The 24,652-nt window shown below is 48.3% G+C and overlaps 1 protein-coding gene across 2 annotated transcripts in view; it reads right to left on the bottom strand.

Moving 5' to 3' along the window:
- LOC119969328 (lysosome membrane protein 2-like) overlaps positions 1-24,057 on the bottom strand; it is an 86,426-nt gene extending 62,369 nt beyond the window's left edge. The window contains exons 1-2 of one of the 2 annotated variants that reach the window (XM_038802825.1): positions 23,618-24,057; positions 13,107-13,264 (exon numbers count right to left, since the gene is read on the bottom strand). In XM_038802825.1, coding sequence (XP_038658753.1) covers positions 13,107-13,264; positions 23,618-23,977 — 518 coding nt within the window. In that variant the 5' untranslated portion in view covers positions 23,978-24,057. The remainder of the gene's footprint in view (positions 1-13,106; positions 13,265-23,617) is intronic. The other variant, XM_038802824.1, reaches the window with a different exon arrangement.
- Between the last annotated feature and the right edge of the window lie 595 nt (positions 24,058-24,652).

Below are 24,652 nucleotides of genomic sequence, written 5' to 3'. Positions count from 1 at the left end.
CTAAGTTGAAGGTGAACCGGCGAAGGAGACCCAAGGAGTTTGAGTGAAAGCAAGCATCCAGCAGAGGGCAGCAGAGCAAAGCTACTGATCAGCTGTTCTGGGGGAATTTGCATACGTGCAGTGCGGTCAGCCTAAGTTGAAGGTGAACCGGCGAAGGAGACCCAAGGAGTTTGAGTGAAAGCAAGCATCCAGCAGAGGGCAGCAGAGCAAAGCTACTGATCAGCTGTTCTGGGGGAATTTGCATACGTGCAGTGCGGTCAGCCTAAGTTGAAGGTGAACCGGCGAAGGAGACCCAAGGAGTTTGAGTGAAAGCAAGCATCCAGCAGAGGGCAGCAGAGCAAAGCTACTGATCAGCTGTTCTGGGGGAATTTGCATACGTGCAGTGCGGTCAGCCTAAGTTGAAGGTGAACCGGCGAAGGAGACCCAAGGAGTTTGAGTGAAAGCAAGCATCCAGCAGAGGGCAGCAGAGCAAAGCTACTGATCAGCTGTTCTGGGGGAATTTGCATACGTGCAGTGCGGTCAGCCTAAGTTGAAGGTGGTTTGTGGAAGGGCTGTTGGCAAGTGACAGTTAAACCCGAAACACTTCATGAGTGTTTCCCACCCTACCTCCTCCTCGAACCAACCCCCCCACCCCACGGTGGTTGGGAAGCGGGAGCAGGGGCCTGTCGTGAAGGTGAGTGAGTGCCTTTAAATTTGCTTACCTTTCAGCGGGAGCAGGGTTTGAGGTAATATCAGGTAAGCTCTTCCTTTCTTTTTCTTTTTCTTGTTTTTTTTAAAATCTAGAGGTGATGTCAGGAAAGGCAGTACAATGCTCCTCCTGCAGAATGTTTGAGGTGAGGGACGCCGTCAGTGTCCCTGCTGATTTCATCTGTGGGAAGTGCACCCAACTCCAGCTCCTCAAAAACCGTGTTAGGGACCTGGAGCTTGAGCTGGATGAACTTCGGATCATTCGGGAGGCAGAGGGGGTCATAGATAGGAGCTTCAGGGAAGTAGTTACACCAAAGACTGGAGATAGATGGGTAACTGTAAGAGGGACTGGGAAGAAGCAGTCAGTGCAGGGACCCCCTGCGGTCGTTCCCCTGAGTAACAAGTATACCGTTTTGGATACTTGTGGGGGGGACGACTTACCAGGGGTAAGCCATGGGGTACGGGCCTCTGGCACGGAGTCTGTCCCTGTTGCTCAGAAGGGAAGGGAGCAAAGGAGTAGAACATTAGTAATTGGGGACTCAATAGTCAGGGGCACAGATAGGAGATTTTGTGGGAGCGAGAGAGACTCACGTTTGGTATGTTGCCTCCCAGGTGCAAGGGTAAGTGATGTCTCGGATCGTGTTTTCCGGGTCCTTAAGGGGGAGGGGAGCAGCCCCAAGTCGTAGTCCACATTGGCACTAACGACATAGGTAGGAAAGGGGACAAGGATGTCAGGCAGGCCTTTAGGGAGCTAGGATGGAAGCTCAGAGCGAGAACAAACAGAGTTGTTATCTCTGGGTTGTTGCCCGTGCCACGTGATAGTGAGATGAGGAATAGGGAGAGAGAGCAATTAAACACGTGGCTACAGGGATGGTGCAGGCGGGAGGGATTCAGATTTCTGGATAACTGGGGCTCTTTCTGGGGAAGGTGGGACCTCTATAGACAGGATGGTCTACATCTGAACCTGAGGGGCACCAATATCCTGGGGGGGAGATTTGTTAGTGCTCTTTGGGGGGGTTTAAACTAATTCAGCAGGGGCATGGGAACCTGGATTGTAGTTTTGGGGTACAGGAGATTGAGAGTATAGAGGTCAGGAGCACAGATTTGACTTCGCAGGAGGGTGCCAGTGTTCAGGTAGGTGGTTTGAAGTGTGTCTACTTCAATGCAAGGAGTATACGAAATAAGGTAGGGGAACTGGCAGCATGGGTTGGTACCTGGGACTTCGACGTTGTGGCCATTTCAGAGACATGGATAGAGCAGGGACAGGAATGGTTGTTGCAGGTTCCGGGGTTTAGGTGTTTTAGTAAGCTCAGAGAAGGGGGCAAAAGAGGGGGAGGTGTGGCGCTGCTAGTCAAGGACAGTATTACGGTGGCGGAAAGGATGCTAGATGGGGACTCTTCTTCTGAGGTAGTATGGGCTGAGGTTAGAAACAGGAAAGGAGAGGTCACCCTGTTGGGAGTTTTCTATAGGCCACCTAATAGTTCTAGGGATGTAGAGGAAAGGGTGGCGAAGATGAATCTGGAAAAGAGCGAAAGTAACAGAGTAGTTGTTATGGGAGACTTCAACTTTCCAAATATTGACTGGAAAAGATATAGTTCGAGTACATTAGATGGGTCGTTCTTTGTACAATGTGTGCAGGAGGGTTTCCTGACACAATATGTTGACAGGCCAACAAGAGGCGAGGCCACATTGGATTTGGTTTTGGGTAATGAACCAGGCCAGGTGTTAGATCTGGAGGTAGGTGAGCACTTTGGAAACAGTGACCACAATTCGGTGACCTTTACGTTAGTGATGGAAAGGGATACGTATACCCCGCAGGGCAAGAGTTATAGCTGGGGGAAGGGCAATTATGATGCCATTAGACATGACTTAGGATGTGTTGGTTGGAGAAGTAGGCTGCAAGGGTTGGGCACACTGGATATGTGGAGCTTGTTCAAGGAACAGCTATTGCACGTTCTTGATAAGTACGTACCAGTCAGGCAGGGAGGAAGGGGTCGAGCGAGGGAACCGTGGTTTACCAAAGAAGTGGAATCTCTTGTTAAGAGGAAGAAGGAGGCCTATGTGAAGATGAGGCATGAAGTTTCAGTTGTGGCGCTTGATAGTTACAAGGAAGCGAGGAAGGATCTAAAGAGAGAGCTAAGACGAGCAAGGAGGGGGCATGAGAAGTCTTCGGCAGGTAGGATCAAGGAAAACCCAAAAGCTTTCTATAGGTATGTCAGGAATAAAAGAATGACTAGGGTAAGAGTAGGGCCAGTCAAGGACAGTGGTGGGAAGTTGTGTGTGGAGGCTGAGGAGATAAGCGAGATACTAAATGAATATTTTTCGTCAGTATTCACTCAAGAAAAAGATAATATGTTGGAGGAGAATGCTGAGACCCAGGCTATTAGAATAGATGGCATTGAGGTGCGTAGGGAAGAAGTGTTGGCAATTCTGGACAAGGTGAAAATAGATAAGTCCCCGGGGCCGGATGGGATTTATCCTAGGATTCTCTGGGAAGCCAGGGAAGAGATTGCTGAGCCTTTGGCTTTGATTTTTAGGTCATCATTGGCTACAGGAATAGTGCCAGAGGACTGGAGGATAGCAAATGTGGTCCCTTTGTTCAAGAAGGGGAGTAGAGATAACCCCGGTAACTATAGGCCGGTGAGCCTAACGTCTGTGGTGGGTAAAGTCTTGGAGAGGATTATAAAAGATACGATTTATAATCATCTAGATAGGAATAATATGATTAGGGATAGTCAGCATGGTTTTGTGAAGGGTAGGTCATGCCTCACAAACCTTATCGAGTTCTTTGAGAAGGTGACTGAACAGGTAGACGAGGGTAGAGCAGTTGATGTGGTGTATATGGATTTCAGTAAAGCGTTTGATAAGGTTCCCCACGGTCGGCTATTGCAGAAAATACGGAGGCTGGGGATTGAGGGTGATTTAGAGATGTGGATCAGAAATTGGCTAGTTGAAAGAAGACAGAGAGTGGTAGTTGATGGGAAATGTTCAGAATGGAGTTCAGTTACGAGTGGCGTACCACAAGGATCTGTTCTGGGGCCGTTGCTGTTTGTCATTTTTATAAATGACCTAGAGGAGGGCACAGAAGGTTGGGTGAGTAAATTTGCAGACGACACTAAATTCGGTGGAGTTGTAGACAGTGTGGAAGGATGTTGCAGGTTACAGAGGGACATAGATAAGCTGCAGAGCAGGGCTGAGAGGTGGCAAATGGAGTTTAATGTAGAGAAGTGTAAGGTACTTACACTTACAAAGTACTTTGGAAAGAATAACAGGAATGCGGACTATTTGGCTAATGGTAAAATTCCTGGTAGTGTGGATGAGCAGAGGGATCTCGGTGTCCATGTACATAGATCCCTGAAAGTTGCCACCCAGGTTGATAGGGTTGTGAAGAAGGCCTATGGTGTGATGGCCTTTATTGGTAGAGGGATTGAGTTCCGGAGCCATGAGGTCATGTTGCAGCTGTACAGAACTCTGGTACGGCCGCATTTGGAGTATTGCGTGCAGTTCTGGTCGCCTCATTATAGGAAGGACGTGGAAGCTTTGGAACAGGTGCAGAGGAGATTTACCAGGATGTTGCCTGGTATGGAGGGAAAATCTTATGAGGAAAGGCTGATGGACTTGAGGTTGTTTTCGTTAGAGAGAAGAAGGTTAAGAGGTGACTTAATAGAGGCATACAAAATGATCAGAGGGTTAAATAGGGTGGACAGTGAGAGCCTTCTCCCACGGATGGAGGTGGCTAGCACGAGGGGACATAGCCTTAAATTGAGGGGTAATAGATATAGGACAGAGGTCAGAGGTCGGTTTTTTACGCAAAGAGTGGTGAGGCCGTGGGATGCCCTACCTGCAACAGTAATGAACTCGCTAACATTGAACATAGAACATAGAACGATACAGCGCAGTACAGGCCCTTCGGCCCTCGATGTTGCACCGACATGGAAAAAAAACTAAAGGCCATCTAACCTACACTATGCCATTATCATCCATATGCTTATCCAATAAACTTTTAAATGCCCTCAATGTTGGCGAGTTCACCACTGTTGCAGGTAGGGCATTCCACGGCCTCACCACTCTTTGCGTAAAAAACCCACCTCTGACCTCTGTCCTATATCTATTACCCCTCAATTTAAGGCTATGTCCCCTCGTGCTAGCCACCCCCATCCGCGGGAGAAGGCTCTCGCTGTCCACCCTATCTAACCCTCTGTGTGTGGGGTGTCCCGTGGGCCTGGGTATTTGAATAGCAGTAGGAATAGAGAACCCAGCGTGCGCCATAGCATTCTTCACTTCGCTCCCTTTTCAGAATCCTCCCTATGAACCCCCACAAGGCTCATGCGCCTTCCTTGTAACTTGCAACATGCTGAACAAACATGTCCCACCTTGTTGAATGGTAACATCTAGGTTTCCAAGTGTCACTTCCATCAACCTTCCTTTTTGGTCTGAAGTGATACTTGGCTACCTGCCTTCCTCGCACTCGCCCACTTCCTATCCTTTTCAAAATTATGGGGGTGATGGAACACAGATTTAAATTTATGGATTAGCTCATATCGTCAGCTATAATTGCTGTTTGCCTGGCAGTATGCCCCCTCTGGTCTTAAATGTGGGTTCTTTTTTTGAAGGTAAGGAATTCTTAAATTCCTCTAAGAGAATGACCTCTCTCAGAGCCTCATGGGTAGTTTCAACTGCCAGTGCTTGTAACCATCTATTAGAATTGTTCTGTTTAACCCTTTCAAATTCTGCATGGGTCTGTCCCACTGTCTCCTTAACTGTCTCCTTAATTCTAAAATTCTTAGCCGATTCTTCGAAGGAGTAGAAGATGTGTGTGAATGTTGCCGGGGGGCCCCCGCTAACCACGTTCATATGTTTTGATCCTGTCCCAAGTTAGAGGATTACCGGAAGGAGGTTATTAGGATAATTTCTAAAGTGGTGCATGTGAAACTGGACCCGGGCACTCGGGAGGCTATATTCGGGGTGTCGGACCAGCCAGGGTTGGAAATGGGTGCGGAGCAGATGTGGCTTTCGCCTCGTTGATCGCCCCAAAGGCGGATCCTGATGGGTTGAAGAGCAGCCTCTCCACCCTGTGCCCTGGCATGGCGGGGGGACCTGTTGGAATTCTCGACTCTTAAGAAGGTTAAGTTAGAACTGAGGGGAAGGACAGAAGGGTTCTAAAATTCATGGGCATTATTCATTCTGCACTTTCAAGAACTGAATAACATCGAACATTAGTTGGGGAGGGTGGGTGGGAGGGCTGGGTGGGAGGGGGCGATCGGTGTTTATGGGGGCGATGGAGGATTCCTGATTCCTTTTTGTCAGTTGTTTATGTGAACATGTGGGTGAATGTTTTGGGTTTGGTGGGAGGATGGGATCGTTGTTATTGATATGGGGATTGACATATTTTTTTACTGATTATTGTTTATTGTTGGTGGGTGTAAATTGGAGAGAAAATGCGAAAAAGGAGGAGAATAAAGAAATATTTTTTTAAAAACTTCTAACATTCCTGACTGTATGTTCGGGAACCAGTTCTTACACATCTAGAATAGCCTTTTTGACTGTCCTAATCCTTAACTTCCTGTACTCATCCTGCCAACTTACTCTGCAAGGGTAATGCCCACTTCTCTTTTGGCCACTCCATTTGGGCTGCAATTTTCTCAAAAGCCCTAAAGAACGTTTCTACTTCCTTCTCTTCAAATTTTGGGAGAGCCTGTATAAACTTAAACATACCACCACTGAGTTCTATTCTATGACTAGACTCCCCTCTATGTTCTGGCAGTTACTTTCTCTTTCTCCTCGCTTGTTTTCTTTATCCTCTCTCCCACTTTCCCGTTCTCTGTTTCTTTCTTTACTCTCATTTTTTTCCTTCCTCTCGCTCTCTTTCTCTATTTTTTCTCGCCTTTTCATTTCCATCTCAATTTCTTTCTGTTTTATCTCCATTTCTTTCTGCTTTATCTCCATTATTTCCTACTTCATCCCTGTGTGTGCGTGGGTTTCCTCCGGGTGCTCCGGTTTCCTCCCACAGTCCAAAGATGTGCGGGTTAGGTGGATTGGCCATGCTAAATTGCCCATAGTGTAAGGTTAATGGGGGGATTGTTGGGTACGGGTATACGGGTTACGTGGGTTTAAAGTAGGGTGATCATTGTTCGGCACAACATCGAGGGCCGAAGGGCCTGTTCTGTGCTGTACTGTTCTATGTTCTATCTCCACTTTATAAAATTCCCTTTCAAGCTCTAACTGCAACCAAGTCGTCTCCAGCTCCTTTTCCCCACCAGATGTCTCTGATGCTTCACTATCTCATCGGATTCCCTGTACTCCTGCCACCTGCATCAAATGTTTAGCAATCATATCAACCGCCTCTGTCTTTATTAAGCTCCAATAAGTAAACTAGAATCAAGCCTTCCACCTGGAGAAAATGCTTAGCAACTTCCATAGCCAACCTGTTATATTACTACAAACCTGGTGTCTCTCTATACTTTACAATGTACCCCAGATTTGCCATCAACGTTCTAGATACTGGACGTGCCCCAATTTATGTTACGACACTCTGGGCGAGTGCGCAGTCAATTCCAGTCCCGCAGACCCCGGAGTCCAAACATAGAACATAGAACAGTACAGCACAGAACAGGCCCTTCGGCCCTCGATGTTGTGCCGAGCCATGATCACCCTACTTAAACCCACGTATCCACCCTATACCCGTAACCCAATAACCCCCCCCCCCCCCTTAACCTTACTTTTTAGGACACTATGGGCAATTCAGCATGGCCAATCCACCTAACCCGCACACCTTTGGACTGTGGGAGGAAACCGGAGCACCCGGAGGAAACCCACGCACACACGGGGAGGATGTGCAGACTCCGCACAGACAGTGACCCAGCCGGGAATCGAACCTGGGACCCTGGAGCTATGAAGCATTTATGCTAACCACCATGCTACCGTGCTGCATGAGTGAATTAACCAATAATGTGTATAGAACATAGAACATAGAACATTACAGCGCAGTATGGGCCCTTCGGCCCTCGATGTTTCTCCGACCTGTGAAACCATCTGAAGCCTATCTGACCTACACTATTCCATTTTCATCCATATGTCTATCCAGTGACCACTTAAATGCCCTTAAAGTTGGCGAGTCTACTACTGTTGCAGGCAGGGCGTTCCACACCCCTACTACTCTCTGAGTAAAGAAACTGCCTCTGATATCTGTCCTATATCTACTACCCCTCAATTTAAAGCTATGTCCCCTCATGTTGGTCATCACCATCCGAGGAAAGAGACTCTCACTGTCCACCCTATCTAACCCTCTGACTATCTTATATGTCTCTATTAAGTCACCTCTCAGCCTTCTCCACTCTAACGAAAACAACCTCAAGTTCCTGAGCCTTTCCTCGTAAGACCTTCCCTCCATACCAGGCAACATCCTAGTAAATCTCCTCTGAACCCTTTCCAAAGCTTCCACATCCTTCCTATAATGTGGTGACCAGAACTGCACGCAGTACTCCAGGAGCTATGTTTTCCTAATACCCTGACCCTCAACATCTCCAATAATGTACAGGCACCATATTTGTAAGTAAAGCATTAAAAACTGTCTATTTAGAACAAGAGCAGAGATAAACATGTAATGGAAATAATAAAACAATGGTCTACTAATCTAACTATTCCCGAAACTCCCCTCCCCCGGACATACAAGACAGACACAGGGGGGCACAAAGGAAGGATACAAAAAAATAACAGGAACTAAAGAGCTGAGATTAATCTTTGCTGCGGATGTGGTAGTATTTGTAGTCAGCGATCATGAAATCATTGGTTGGTTTGGATCGTTTAAGGTTTGTCTCCAATTAGAACTCGCAGAACTTCGTAACTAGCAGAACTATAGGATCAAGGAAAACCCTAAGGCTTTCTATAGGTATATCAGGAACAAAAGAATGACTAGAGTAAGATTAGGGCCAATCAAGGATAGTAGTGGAAAGTTGTGTGTGGAATCAGAGGAGATAGGGGAAGCATTAAATGGATATTTTTCATCAGTGTTTACACTGGAGAAAGACAATGTTGTCGAGGAGAATACTCAGGTTCAGTCGACCAGGCTAGATGGAATTGAGGTTCACAAGGAGGAGGTGTTAGCAATTTTGGAAAGTGTAAAAATAGATAAGTCCCCTGGGCCAGATGGGATTTATCCTAGGATTCTCTGGGAAGCCAGGGAGGAGATTGCAGAGCCTTTGTCCTTGATCTTTATGTCGTCTTTGTCAACAGGAATAGTGCCGGAAGACTGGAGGATAGCAAATGTTGTCCCCTTGTTCAAGAAGGGGAGTAGAGACAACCCTGGTAATTATAGACCTGTGAGCCTTACTTCGGTTGTGGGTAAAATGTTGGAAAAGGTTATAAGAGATAGGGTTTATAATCACCTTGAAAAGAACAAGTTGATTAGCGATAGTCAACACGGTTTTGTGAAGGGTAGGTCATGCTTCACAAACCTTATTGAGTTTTTTGAGAAGGCGACCAAATAGGTGGATGAGGGTAATGCGGTTGATGTGGTGTATATGGATTTCAGTAAGGCGTTTGATAAGGTTCCCCACGGTAGGCTATTGCAGAAAATACGGAAGTATGGGATTGAAGGTGATTTAGCGGTTTGGATCAGTAATTGGCTAGCTGAAAGAAGACAGAGGGTGGTGGTTGATGGCAAATGTTCATCCTGGAGTTCAGTTACTAGTGGTGTACCGCAAGGATCTGTTTTGGGGCCACTGCTGTTTGTCATTTTTATAAATGACCTGGAAGAGGGTGTAGAAGGATGGGTTAGTAAATTTGCAGATGACACGAAGGTCGGTGGAGTTGTGGATAGTGCTGAAGGATGTTATAGGATACAGAGGGACATAGATAAGCTGCAGAGCTGGGCTGAGAGGTGGCAGATGGAGTTTAATGTGGAAAAGTATGAGGTGGTTCACTTTGGAAGGAGTAACAGGAATGCAGAGTATTGGGCTAAGGCAAGATTCTTGGTAGTGTAGATGAACAGAGAGATCTCGGCATCCAGGTACATAAATCCCTGAAAGTTGCCACCCAGGTTAATAGGGCTGTTAAGAAGGCATATGGTGTGCTAGCCTTTATCAGTAGGGGGATTGAGTTTCGGAGCCACAAGGTCATGCTGCAGCTGTACATAACTCTGGTGCGGCCGCTCCTGGAGTACTGCGTGCAGTTCTGGTCACCATATTATAGGAAGGATGTGGATGCTTTGGAAAGGGTTCAGAGGAGATTTACTAGGATGTTGCCTGGTATGGAGGGAAGGTCTTACGAGGAAAGGCTCAGGGACTTGAGGTTGTTTTCATTAGAGAGGAGAAGGCCGAGAGGTGACTTAATAGAGACATAGAACATAGAACATAGAACAGTACAGCACAGAACAGGCCCTTCGGCCCTCGATGTTGTGCCGAGCAATGATCACCCTACTTAAACCCACATAACCCGTATACCCGTAACCCAACAATCCCCCCCATTAACCTTACACTACGGGCAATTTAGCATGGCCAATCCACCTAACCCGCACATCTTTGGACTGTGGGAGGAAACCGGAGCACCCGGAGGAAACCCACGCACACACAGGGAGGACGTGCAGACTCCACACAGACAGTGACCCAGCCGGGAATCGAACCTGGGACCCTGGAGCTGTGAAGCATTGATGCTAACCACCATGCTACCGTGAGGCCCTTATATAAGATAGTCAGAGAGTTAGATAGGGTGGGCAGTGAGAGTCTCTTTCCTCGGATGGTGATGACCAACACGAGGGGACATAGCTTTAAATTGAGGGGTGGTAGATATAGGACAGATGTCAGAGGCAGTTTCTTTACTCAGAGAGTAGTAGGGGTGTGGAACGCCCTGCCTGCAACAGTAGTAGACTCGCCAACTTTAAGGGCATTTAAGTGGTCACTGGATAGACATATGGATGAAAATGGAATAGTGTAGGTCAGATAGGCTTCAGATGGTTTCACAGGTCGGCGCAACATCGAGGGCTGAAGGGCCCGTACTGCGCTGTAATGTTCTATGTTCCTCCAGGGAGTCACTTTTACTTGACTGACCTCACTCCCACTGAGACTATCTTAAAATTCTCTACCTGAGAATTTAAAAGAAGGGTTTCTATTCTCTCTGCCTCTGGAATGCTTGTCTACTCCTTCTGCAGATCAAGATTAACTGTAAGTGAAGAGAAAGTAAAAGGTAATTTCTTCCAGACGTATAGAGATCTCAGGGGAGAGTTATTAGCACTGTGTCTTCCCCAGCCTTCCAAACAGAGCTTTTGCAGACGTGGTTGGAGTCTGCCAGCAGCTTTTTGGTCAGAGGTTAAACTTCACAGGCCTGGCTGGGTAGAATGATACAGCATTTAAATCAGGAGTTAAACCTTTGCAGGCTTGTCAGAGAAAGTGTTTAAATCAGCTCCTGCTGCTTCCTAGGTGGCACAGTAGCACAGTGGTTAGCACCGTTGCTTCACAGCTCCAGGGTCCCAGGTTCGAATCCCAGCTTGGGTCACTGTCTGTGTGGAGTTTGCATATTCTCCCCGTGTCTGCGTGAGTTTACTCTGGGTGCTGCGGTTTCCTCCCACAGTCCAAAGATGTGCAGGTTAGTTGGATTGGCTATGCTAAATTGCCCTTGGTGTCCATAAAGGTTAGATGGGGTTACTGGGTTATGGGGATAGGGTGATGGTGTGGGCTTAAGTAGGGTGCTCTTTCCAAGATCTGATGCAGTAGGGCTGAATGGCCTCCTTCTGCACTGTAAATTCTATGATACCATGAATTGTAGGTTTTCACTTAACTGAACTAAAATGGAGATTGCCTTCTGTTCCAGAATCTTCCTAAAGGCTCTACCAATCCCAATCAAAAACAGAAAATGCCCCAGAACTGCAGAAGAGGGGATTGACTGCTAGCCAAGTCCTTTAAAATGACAACACGGGCTCTGCCACAGAGCACACTGCATCAAGGGGTATGCTTTGGTTTGTTCAAATAGCAGCTTGCAATGGGGGTGGGATGGGGTTCCGTTCAAAACCAATAGTCTGTAGTTTTAAAAACAGCCAGCAGGGCAGGCATTAGAAGGAAACCAGGATCAGTCAAGGATTTAAAAGAGGTTCATTACACAGGTTGACGCCAGAACAAGCGTCTGGTGAACGTCTACACAAGGAGTGGTCACCCACTGCGAGAACAGGTAGGACAGCTGGTAAACTACTAGGGCTGCACAACAGAGGAGCCTGAGAACTGGGTGGACTGAGAGTCAGTCAGCAAGTCCCTGCTTCAGCCATTGCCATTTGCTGTGCTGAGTCCATGTCTGCCCTCTATACAATAATCCAGTCAGTCCCATTATCCCGCACCATCCCTTTCACCCTGCAAGTTTATTTCACTCATGTACCCATCCAATTTCTTTTTGAAATAATTAATTATCTTCACTTCCCCTGCACTCAAGGGTAATGAGTTCCAGGTTATTATCACTCGCTACATAAAAATGTTCTTCTTCACATACCCCTTGTATCTGTTGCTCAAAAACCATAAATCCCTGTCCTCTAATCCTTGCACCATCAGTTAATTAGAACAGCTTTTCTTTGTGTAACTTATCTCAATCTGTTATCATTTTCAACACTTCTACCTCTGTCGATAGGTCAAAATCCTGGTACTCCCTCCCCAACAGCACTGTGGGTGTACCTACACCATGTGGACTGCAGCGGTTTAAGAAGGCAGCTCACCACCACCTTCGCAAGAGTAATTAGGGATCACAGAATCCCTCCAGTGTGGAAAGAGGCCATTCAGCCCACCGAGCCTGCACTCTCTGAAAGAGTACCCTACCTAAACCCACTCCGCCGGCCTAGCCCCATAATCCTACTTAATTTACACAGTTTCAGACACAAAGGAACAATTTATTGTGGCCTATCAACCTAACCTGCACATCTTTTACTGTGGGAGGAAACCGGAGCACCCGGAGGAAACACACAGCCACGGGGAGAACATGTAAACTCAACACAGTCACCTGAGGCCGGAATTGAACTCGGGTCCCTGGCACTGTGAGGCAGCAGTGCTAACCACTGTGCCACCGATGGGCAAACAATGCTGGTCCAGCCAGTGACAACTACTTCCTCTGAATGAATAAAGAAAACAAAATCTCCCCTCAATCTTGTTTGATCCAAGGAGAACAACCCCAGTTTCTCTAAACTAACCTCGTACCTAAAATCCCTCGCTCTGTGGAACCATACTCGTAAATTCCCTCAGCCATTAAGAACTTTGAGATGTGGTTTGACTGCTGCAAAACATAACCACTTGGGATCATTCATTAAAAACAGAAATCTCCAAATAATCAGTCTATATTTTTAAACTATTTCATTGTAAGCTTAATTATTAGAGTACATTGAAACTTGTACTTGTATTTATCTTTATATGAAATGTGATTGGAGATCTAGCAGCAGTAACTCTGGCTCTTACTTGTATGTGTACGGCCCAAGTTGTTTCACGATGGCTCGCTCACCCTGTAATATTTGCAATTGGTTTTCCACATGGAAGAAGTAGAATTGCAGGTAAGCAGGGACAGGTGGCTCCTTCCAGTTCTTGAATGCCTCGCCGTTCAACTTCAGCTTAGTGTGCTGTCGAGATCAGTTCAGAAAGTTTACAGTTACCAGTGTAATGAGTTATTCCTTTCCAGCCTGAAGTTAACACAATAATCTGACTAAAAAATGGACTTTCACAGAAACAAATGCACAGTCCCTTATAAATACGATCTCTTGCTTTTTCTCTCTTTGTATGAACACTCGAATTTGGATCTGGAGTAGGCCATTCGGCCCCTTGAACCTGCTCTGCCATTCAATAAGATCATGACTGATCTGGTTGTAATCTCAACCTCATATTCCTGCCTAACCCCCGATGAACTTTCATCCCCTCGTTAGTCAAGAATCTACTGGCTCTGCCTTAAAAATATTCAAAGATTCTGCTCTCTCTGCCTTTTGAGGAAGAGAGTTCCTGAGACTCATGGTCCTTTGAGAGAAACAAATTATCCTCATTTGCATCTTAAATGGTTGATTATGGATGAGTGATGTTCAAGTACTAGATTCTCCCACAAGACGAACATCATCATCCATCCTCTCAACATCCGCACTCTCAAGACCCCCTCAGGTTCTTATATGTTTCAATCAAATCACTTCTTACTCTTCTAAACCCCAGTGGACACAAGCCCAGCCTGTCCAACCTTTCCTCATAGGACAACCCACCCATTCCAGGTTTACATCTACATCCTTCCTTAAATAAGGGAACCGATACTGCACACAGTACTCCATATATGGGGTGAGATTCTCTGTCTGGGATACTATGGGCAGGATTTTCCATCGGCCGATACTAGAATCGGGAAAAGCGATCGTGCATGAGGTGAAAATCATGGACGGCGCCGGGCGCCTGACAGAATGCCAGTCTCCAGTGCCTCGACAGGGCGGCATGGTGGCACAGTGTTTAGTGACAGTTTTGTAACTCCTTGTAACTCTTAACTCTTAACTCCCAGAATCTCCAAGTCACATAATATATATATGACTGTTCTGTGGTTCCCTCTAGTGGTAAGAAGCATTACCATTCATTTGTTAACTCTTTACATCTAAGTCAATATACATATCATTACAGTTAGCACTGTTGCCTCACAGCTCCAGGGACCTGGGTTCAATTCCGGCCTCGGATGACTGTATAGAGTTTCCACTTCCTCCCCATATGTGCGTGAGTTTCCTCGGGGTGCTCCAGTTTCCTCCCACAGTCCAAAGATGAGCAGATTAGGTGGATTGACCATGCTAAATTGCCCCTCGGTGTCCAAAAGGTTTGGTGGGGTTACTGGCTTGCGGGGTTGGGGTGGAGGCATGGGCTTAAGTAGGGTGCTCATTCTAAGGGCCAGTGCAGACTCGATGGACTGAATGGCCTCCTTCTGCACGGTAAATTATTTGAGTCTATGATTCTATGACAGCGGCGTCCATGCGTTCTACTCCCTATGTACTGTAAACACCATGGCATATCATTTGTGGGCCTGATCCATTATTCTCCGGGGCCTCCACGATCCTCCGCCTCAAGGAATTCCTGATGGCGAGTTTCACATGTGGTTTTAAAAATTGGGAAACAGGCCCTGTGGCTGATGAGGGAGAGAGAGGTAGGATAGGCAGAGACACGACCGTGGGCTGCCCGTCCTGCTTCTGGCAGGGATGGCTTGAGGGGGTGACCAGGGGATGATTTGTGGGGTCGGGGTGACCCCACCGGAACTGGGGCGTCCAGGAACGGACCACCATTGCCACGGTCCGCGAGGCAACCATCTTGCAGCATACCCTATTGACTGCCCTCCATAGCCCGTCGTTACGCAGAGTGAGACCAGCCATAGGGATGCCCCATCCCATCATCCCCGCACTCCACCCACTACCCTCCACCCACACACACCCTCATCCCACCAACTTCACACCCCCCCCCCCCCCCCAACCGGCCTCCACCCACTGGCGGGCATCACTAGACCCACCCAAGGACCGCAGTGGCCCCTAGGGAAAGGCGCCAGACGGGGGACGTGAAGTCTTCCACTGGCATGGGTAGCATTAGCCAACGGTAACTTGGCAGCAAGGATGGGTTCTGGGACCAGAGGCCCCCCACAGTGCCAGGCACTGATGGGGTTAGGGATGCGGAGGGCAGGCTCCATGGGGAACGACCGGGTGTGGGTTTACGGATGGGGAGGAGGGATGGAGGTATGCGGGGGCAGGGTCTGCAGCTCGGTGTACCTGGTTGGGCACGGGGGTTCGCACCACACTAATATGTCTGCCTTTCACCCCCTGCAGACAATGACTATCAGAATCCAACAAGGAATGGTGACCTTCATCCTGGCCACCGCAGCCCTGGGGGGGGCGGAGGGATTCTGCAGCGATGGAGCCTGCCCCAGAGGGACAGGAGGCAGCCGGTGAGGATGGGGAGCCAACCGCCCAACAGGCTGAGGTGGAGGTGGGAAGGAGGAACCGCATCAGGCCTCATGTGGACCAGCAGCGTCTGTCATTTGAGGACCTGCCGGACCGGGCATGCCGTCGAAGACTCCGACTGAGCAGGGAGACAGTATGTCACATCTGCCAGACCATGGCACACCTGGCACTGCGGGGGAATGGGGGAGGATAGCCGCTCCCGGTGGCCATCAAGGTGACGATCGCCCTGAATTTACTCCACGGGATCCTTGCAGGCACCAAGTGGGGACCTGTCCGAGATCTCACAGACCTCGGTGCACAGGTGACGAAAGCCCTGTATGCCCGCTCGGCACAATATATCAAATTCAATGTGGACCTAGCCCACCAGGATGCCCAGACAACAAGGTTCGCCGCCATCGCCGAGGTGCCCCAGGGACCTATGTCTCCTTATGAGCACCAGCCCATGGTAGGCTGATCTTCACAAACCAAAAGCGGTTCCACTCGATGAACGTGCGACCATGCCATGCACATCATACACGTCTGTGTCCGATACCCAGACAGTGTGCACGACGCCTTCATCTTGGAACACTCGACGATTCCTGACATCTTTGAGGTGCACCCCCGGGTGAGGGGTTGGCTCTTGGGAAACATGGGTTATCCGCTGCGGTCATGGCAGATGGCGCCTATCTGGAGGTCACAGACCGATGTGAAGACCCGCTACAACGAAGCCCATGATGCGACCAGGGGCATTATCGAGCAGTGCTTTGGCATTCTGAAGATATTGTTCAGGTGCCTGCTGCATCATCCACAACATTGCACAGCAGAGGGGCAATGTTCTGGAGAAGGAGGATGAATGCCAGGCCTCATCTAACGAAGAGGGTGCGGAGGAGGGGGCGCATGGGGCAGGACATGGGGCCCGGGCAGGCACAGGAGACCACACAAGGGTGCACCTGGGCCTGCAGGTCCACAGATTAGGGGGCCTGGCCAGCAGCACAAACACCACATCCATTCCCACAACTCCTCCATTGGCCAATCACCCATTCCCATGACCATACTCCCTGTGCCATTGCCCCCCCCCCCCCCTCTTTGCAACCTCCTCTGTGATTCCTACCTGCTTCACAATGGGGTGTGGGGCCTAGGTTGGCAGTAACAGCGGGTCTAGTCTATGGAATGGAGAATGATGGCGTCCCGCTCTGCGATGGGCTCTGGTGCTCCGGATCGTTTGACAATGTCTGCCTCCAGCCCACAGTAGCACTTTCCACCGTCCACCTGGGTGATCCCTGCATGTGAGCTGGCCATTCCCTCACACGGTCCCATCGAACACCTGGGGTGGCGGGGTGCGGGCAGCAGGGGCAGAGGGCGAGTAACGGTGAGTTATGGGTTGGAGAGGGATGAGCATGGGGCACCGAAGCGGTGAGCATGGCTGAACTGGGGTCCCTGGCCCAAATCCATCACCAACGTCCGCCCATCTCCCCCCCATCCCCCAGTGCTCCCTCTGCAGCCATCCCAGCCCAGCCCTCATGCCCGTCTGGCAGAGCACCGAGGTTGGTCTAAATATTGTGAACAGGTGTTTATTGTGAAACGGTGAATGTATTTGTACAGATTTGTGCCCTAGCCCCTATCGCTATACTGTCGCTGCCCCCATGCCAACTTAACCGGTGTCTACCTTTCTGGCCTATAGATCCTAATGCTATGTCTAGGTGAATCCACAGACGGTACATCAGGAGTAAAGGCAGCCTGCTGCGATTCCCACCCTGTGACCTGTGTCCGTTTGACAGCTGTCTTCTGGAGTGACCCGGCCTGGATGGGTCCGGCTGCTGTTCAGGTGCCCAGGTGGTGTTGTGCCATCCTGTTCTGCCCGCTGCCCATCAAATGTGCCAGTAACAGGAGGGAGGGGGGTGTCCAAGGCACTGCGGTGATCCGGCACCACCTCCTTGGGAGCACCGGCATGGGACCCATCATCTCCTCCTCCCTTGGCGTTCCCGATGACCCCTGGGCTACTCCTTGGGATGCGGGTGTGAGCGGAGCTAACCCCTGAGGCTCCTCCACTAACTGGCACTGCCAGTCCTGGAGGCCTCTTCCATCTCGTCCAGAGTTTCAAAGCTCACGGCCATGAAGCACAGGTAGCGGACCTCCTTCCTCTGGGATTATGCCACATCACCCAGTAACTGTGCCACCACCCTCTGGTTGAAGCTCTGGAGTGCGGCTGCAATGTCCAGGTGGCCCTTGTACATGGCTGCCTGTGAGTGGGCAGCCCTGTCCTGTGCCTTGGCCACCCTGACCCATGGCTGATACCTTCGCTTCCAAGGCCTCCACTGTGGATTCCACCTGTGCAGTATCAGCCTGGATGGCACGTATTGTTGGCACCACCTCCTTCCCCTGTAGGTGGTTGGCCTCCAACTGCAGCTGCAGGCACTGGATGGTTGCTGCACCCATGCCAACTTAACCGGTGTCTACCTTTCTGGCTCATTTGGTACCTGGCTCTGTGGCTGCACCTCCCCAGTCGATGGAACCACCCTTTCCAGAGGCCCAAAACCCGTTCAGACAGCAGCTAGTCCCTGGGGCCGCTCTGCCCTCTTAAGGTAACTTCCTCTACCTCATGTGTGTGGCGCGCACCAGGTATTGCCCCAGGATGCTCTCGCTAAAGTGCGAGGTGAGTGTCTCTGGGATGGCGGAGGGTGTTGGATACAGCTGTGATGGGAAGTCAGTGTCATCCCGGATTGGTGCTGTCGGGTGTCAGGTGTCGCAGGCTGCAGTTCGAGGGCTCACATCATTGTCCGCTTCCTCTTCCTCGCTGCTAGCGGCTTGGTTAGGTAGTTCGACGCATGCAGCACAGGGGTGGGTAGTTGGTGGCCTCCATGGCCAGATCACCCGTCCATGGCATCGGTATGAGTGCTGGCATGTGGTGCAGGGTGGAGAGTGCACACACTACTGGTAGGTGGGGTCCACTCATCCTCCGGGTGGGAGGGTGGGGTTGTGGGCGTGTGGGACAGGGATAGGTGCCAGGGGCACAGAAGCTGCCTACTCACCCTGGCTGCCCTGAGAGGGTCGTGCAGGTGCTTTCTGCACTGCTGTCCAGGCCTGGTGGTGGGGCCCATAGCACACACGCCGACTGCCACCTGCGCCCAGGCCTGGTGTATGGTGGCGGGTGGCAGCCTTCTCCCACCCAGGGTTACAGGGTCGCCCGTCTCTCCTCCTCTAACCACAATGTTTATAAACATCAACCACTTGGGAGAGTTAAGTGCATTCCCATACCCCCTTCACCCTTGAGTAATTTTGAAGTGCTCAATTGGAAATTAACAGCACTTAACTCTCTTTGAAGTGGTTGATGTTTCCCAACATTGGCTCACAAGGCTAAATCGCTGGCTTTTAAAGCAGACCAAGCAGGCCAGCAGCACGGTTCGATTCCCGTACCAGCCTCCCCGGACAGGCGCCGGAATGTGACGACTAGGGGCTTTTCACAGTAACTTCATTGAAGCCTACTCGTGACAATAAGCGATTTTCATTTTTCATTTTCATTTTCACATTGTGTATAGAGCACTTCAGAGTTACTCAACCGTGAAGGAAGATAAATGAAGCAAGGCTGACAGCTGTGTGTGTGTGGGGGAGCTGTCAGTCACAGCTTAATAAGGGAAATGAATGATTAGCTTACAGGTCAAGGATCTGAGGAGTTTAAACACAGCTGACTGCATCTATTTCCATGAATTGACATGTTGTGCTTCCTGTGTCTGAGCCAGCATGTGTATTGCCCACGTGAGTGTTGCAACAGTATAATTTTTCACTGCTCTGTCTGGACTTTTCTCTAGTTTCCAGACAGATATCTATTTTCTGGGGGGGGCTACCTGACAGGTTTCTCCTTTCTGGAGGGCCCCTTGACAGAGGTCTCTTTTCTGGGAGTCCTGTAGGGGTCACTTTATGGGTGGCATGGTTGTACAGTGGTTAGCACTGTTGCTTCACTGCGCCAGGGACTTGGGTTTGATTCCCGTCTTGAGTCACTGTCTGTGCGGAGTCTGCACGTTCTCCCTGTGTCTGCGTGGGTTTCCTCCGGGCGCTCCGGTTTCTTCCCACAAGTCCCAAAAAACGTGCTTGTTAGGTAGTTTGGACATTCTGAATTCTCCCTCCGTGGACCCGATCAGGCGCCGGAAGGTGGTGACGAGGGACTTTTCAAAGTGACTTAATTGCAGTGTTAATGTAAGGCTACTTATGACAATAAAGATTATTTAGGGTTTTGGTGTGTGGTGGGGGCTCTGATGGAGGTGGGGTGTGCAGGTCTGGCATTGTTGGGGGGAGGGGGGGAGTATGGCTCTAAGATGGATTTTGGGGGCAACTTCCTTAAGGGTTTTCCCCCTTGGCCCACCACGAAGTCCACGCTGGGAAATACCTGCAGCTATTCCCACCCAAGGGATTTCGGCCCATGTTGACTCTATCTGATTACCTTGAATTTTTCCAAGTGCCCTGCTATAACGTCTGTAATAATAGCTTCTAACATTTTCTCTGTGACAAATACTAAGGCAACTAGTCTGTACTTTCCTGTCTCCTTCCTTTTTGAATAAAGAACATAAGACCATAAGATATCGGAGCAGAATTATGCCATGAGGCCCATTGAATCTGCTCCACCATTCAATCATGGCTGATATTTTCTCATCCCCATTCTCCTGCCTTTTCCACATAACCCTTGATCCCCTTATTAATCAAGAACGTATCATTTCTCTGTCTTAAAGACACTCAGTGATTTGGCCTCCACAGCCTTCTGCGGCAAAGAGTTCCACAGATTCGCAACCTCTGGCTCAAGAAATTCCTCCTCATCTCTGTTTTAAAGGATCGTTCCTTCAATCTGAGACTGTGCCCTTGGGTTCTAGTTTCTCCTACTAGTGGAAATATCCTCTCCTTGTCCACTCTATCTAGGCCTCTCAGTATCCTACAAGTTTCAATGAGATCTTCCCCTCATCCTTCTAAACTCCAATGAGTACAGACCCAGAGTCCTCAACCGCTCCTCATATGACAAGCCCTTCATTCCAGGGATCATTCTTGTGAATCTCTTCTGGGCCCTCTCCAAGTCCAGCACATCCTACCTTAAATAGGGGTCCCAAAATTGCTCGCGATACTCCAAATGGGGTCTGACCAGAGCCTTATACAGCCTCAGAAGTATATCCCTGGTCTTGTATTCTAGCCCTCTCGACATGAATACTAACATTGCATTTGCTTTCCTAACTGCCAACTGAACCTGCATGTTAACCTGGAGAATCTTGAACAAGGACTCCCAAGTCCCTTTGAGCTTCTGATTTCCTAAGCATCTCCCCATTTAGAAATTAGTCTATGCCTCTATGTCTCCTGCCAAAATGCATAACCTCCACACTTTTCCACATTGTATTCCATGTGCCACTTCTTTGCCCACTCTCCTAGCCTGTCCAAGTCCTTCTGTAGCCCCCCACTTCTCCTAGCCTGTCCAAGTCGTTCTGCAGCACCCCCACCCCCCACTTCCGAAATAATACCTGTCCCTCTGCATATCTTTGTATCATCTGCAAACATAGCAACAGTGCCTTCAGTTCCTTCTTCCCGATCATTAATGAATAGTTGTTGTCCCAACACTGATCCCTGCGGAACACCATGAGTCACCGGTAGACATCTTGATAAAGACCCCTTTATCCCCACTCTCTGCCTTCTGCCAGTCAGCCAATTCTTTATCCATGTCAGTGCCTTGCCCCAAACACCATGGGTTCTTAATTTATTTAGCAGTCTCCTATACGGCGCCTTGTTAAAGACCTTCTGGAAATCCAAATAAATCACTTTCACTGGCTATCCATTGTCTAATTTCCTTGTTACCTCCTCAAAGAACTCTAACAGATTTGTCAGACGCGACCTCCCCTTGGCAAAGCCATGCTAACTCAGCCCTATTTTACCATGTAACTCCAAGTACTCCACAATCTCATCCTTAATAACCGTCTCTAAAATCCTATTGACAACCAAAGTCAGACGAACAATTCTTTAATTTCCCATCTTCTGCCTCCCTCACCTCTTGAACAGGGGTGTTATATTGGCCATTTTCCAGTCCTCTAGGACCCTTCCTGACTCTAGTGATTCCTGAAAGTTCACCACCAATGCCTCCACAATCTCCTCAGCTTTCAGATCCTTAGGGTGTAGTCCATCTGGCCCGGGTGATTTATCCACTTTTTCAGACCTTACAGTTTCCCCAGAACCTTCTCCTCAGTGATGGCCACTACACTCATCTCTGCCCCCTGATTCTCCTGGAGCTCTGGTCTCCCACTAGTGTCTTCCACTGTGAAGTTCCTCCCTCATTTCTTTGTTTCCTATTGCTACTTCTCCAGCCTCATTTTCCAGTGATTCAATGTCCATTCTTGCTTCTCTCTTACCTTTCATATATCAAAAAAAACCTCTTGCAATCTTCTTTTATATTACTCGCTATCTTACACTCATATTTCATCTGCTTCCCCTTATTGTTTTTTTAATTGTCCTCTGTTCACTTTTAAAGGCTTCCCAATCCCCTGGCTTCCCAATAATTCTCACCACCTTGTATGCTTTTTCTTTTGTTTTTATGCTCGTCAGCCATGGATGCCTCACCCTCTTCTTAGCATGTTTGCTCCTCCTTGGGATGAATTTCTGCTGTGCCTCCCTAATAACCCCCAAAAACCCCTGCCATTGCTGTTCCACTGTCTTCCTGCTAGGGTCCCCTTCCAATCAACTCTGGCCAGCTCCTCCCTCATGTCTTTGTACGTACATCCAATTCCACCTTCTCCCTCTCAAACGGCAGGGTGAATTCTATCATATTGTGGCCACTGCCCCCTAAGCGTTCCCTCAGCTTAAGTTCCCTAATCAAATCTGCCTCATTACACATCACCAAATCCAGAATTGCCTGTTCCCTCGTCGACTCTGTCTCAAGTAGCTGCAAAAAAACATCTCTTAGACATTCCACAAATTCCTTTTCTTGGGATCCACGACCAACCTGATTTTCCCAGTCCACCTGCATATTGAAGACCCCCATTATTATTGTAATATTGCCTTCCATATATGCTTTTTCTAACTCCTGATTTATTTGCTGCCCCACATCCTGACTACTGTGGGAGGGGGGGGGGCATGTACATAACTCCCATCAGGGTCTTTTTTCCTTTGTGACTCCTCAACTTTACGCACACAGATTCAAAATTTTCTGATCTTATATTGCTTCTTGCTATCGATTTAACTCAATTTCTTACTGACAATGCAATCCTCCCCCTCTGCCCATCTGCCTGTCCTTTCGATAGGACACATATCCTTGGATATATTCCATCTTCCTCACAATAAAGCATTTCATTTGCCTCGTGATCCTTTGCTATTTTTAAATTTTTTAAGGAGCAATTTAGCGTGGCCAATTCACCTAACCTTGCACATCTTTGGATTGTGGGGGTGAGACCCACGCAGACAAGGGGAGAACGTGCAAACTCCACACAAACAGTGACCCAAGGATCGAACCCGGGTCCTCAGGGCCATGAGGCAGCAGTGCTAACCACTGTGCCACGTGGTGCTGCCCTTGATCCTTTGTTATGACTTGTGACTGAGGACATACGATTAAATACAAAACAACTTCTGAACTATTCTACAATGGCCACATTCTCAAAGCAGTTCACAGCACACTCCATTCTTTCTTACAAGATGAAGTGGTTTATGAGGCAGCAGATAGAGTCAGGAGATGCCACCACCACCTTCAAGAGATTGCCCCCACTGCAAGGACATCTTCATACAGGAGTGGCAGGCACTTCCCGAAATGCCTGCACATAGGGTTTCATATTAGCTCTTCATTCTCCCACCTCACATGGTTTACATGACATGACCCATTTGTGTTATCATTTGCTTAATGAATGGAAAGAGATCAAAGTTAAATTAACGGACTCTCTCGCTGGAAACATCGATGTTAAATGTTTTGTCAATTTTATACCACGTCATGTAAATGATCTTTTCATAAATCTACCAAACACCTTAATTATAAATGATATATGAAAAGGCTGCTGTGCGGTGTGAACTTGGGCAGCAGTTGCTCATTCTTACCTTTTTGATCTGGTCTTCCACTAAATTCTTAAAAACATCTTTAACGATCAGTATCAGAAAGATGATGAAGCAACACAGAGCGAACCCACCAATCAGAGCAGCTTTGTTTCTTAGGCGAACCATAACTGTTGCAACGCGCGAAAATAACAAAAACACAATTGAAAAGGAACCCAGAGAGATATCTCTCCTGACAATATTTGATTGTGGAGCCGGAGTAATAAAATTTGCCACTGGAATGTCTGAATGTGTTTCCTGCCTCAATGTTCCGAGCCTGACCAAAGGTCCATGACATGCCGACTGAGGAAGGTCACCCTGCAGCCAATCACAAAAGCAGGACAAACTCTCCAAATACCGAACCATTTAGAGAGTGACAGCTTGTTTTCAGATTTTAGTTTGTGCTCTCAATAACGATATAACGTGAAACATATTTCAATCCAAAGACTGATCCAAACGGGGAAAATATTTCAGGGGAATATGGAGGACAGTATCTTGGAGTCCCAGCATGCTGTCGTGCTGACGTGTTAACAAGGGGAACGGTAATTTTGCCAGGCAACAGTCGTACCTCAAATCACACCCAAATAGTGATAAAGAGAGAAAGAGAGAGAGAGAAAAAATTCATTTACAGGCTGCAATATTTGCTTTTCAAGCGACTGATAATTGAAGTCATAAACATTAACTTCTTACTCACAATTAGGCACAAAGGCCAAAGTAGAGAAGATAATTCCAGGGCAGGGGGGGAGGGGGGCACTTTCAATAAATATCATCTCCCAATGAAGTGTCATTCTCAGGAAATACCATCTCCTTATGAACTGTCATTCTGAATAATACCATCTCCTAATGAAGTGTCATTCTCAGGAAATACCATCTCCTTATGAACTGTCATTCTGAGTAATACCATCTCCTAATGAAGTGTCATTCTCAGTAAATACCATCTCCTAATGAACTGTCATTCTGAGTAATACCATCGCCAAATGAAGTTTCATTCTCAGTAAATACCAGCTCCCAATGAAGTGTCACTCTCAGTAAATACCATCC

This window comes from Scyliorhinus canicula, chromosome 7 (genome assembly GCF_902713615.1).
Source record: "Scyliorhinus canicula chromosome 7, sScyCan1.1, whole genome shotgun sequence".
In the NCBI taxonomy this organism is placed as follows: Eukaryota; Metazoa; Chordata; class Chondrichthyes; order Carcharhiniformes; family Scyliorhinidae; genus Scyliorhinus; species Scyliorhinus canicula.
Note: the sequence above shows the minus strand (reverse complement) of the source record. Positions and strands in the feature narration are given on the sequence as shown.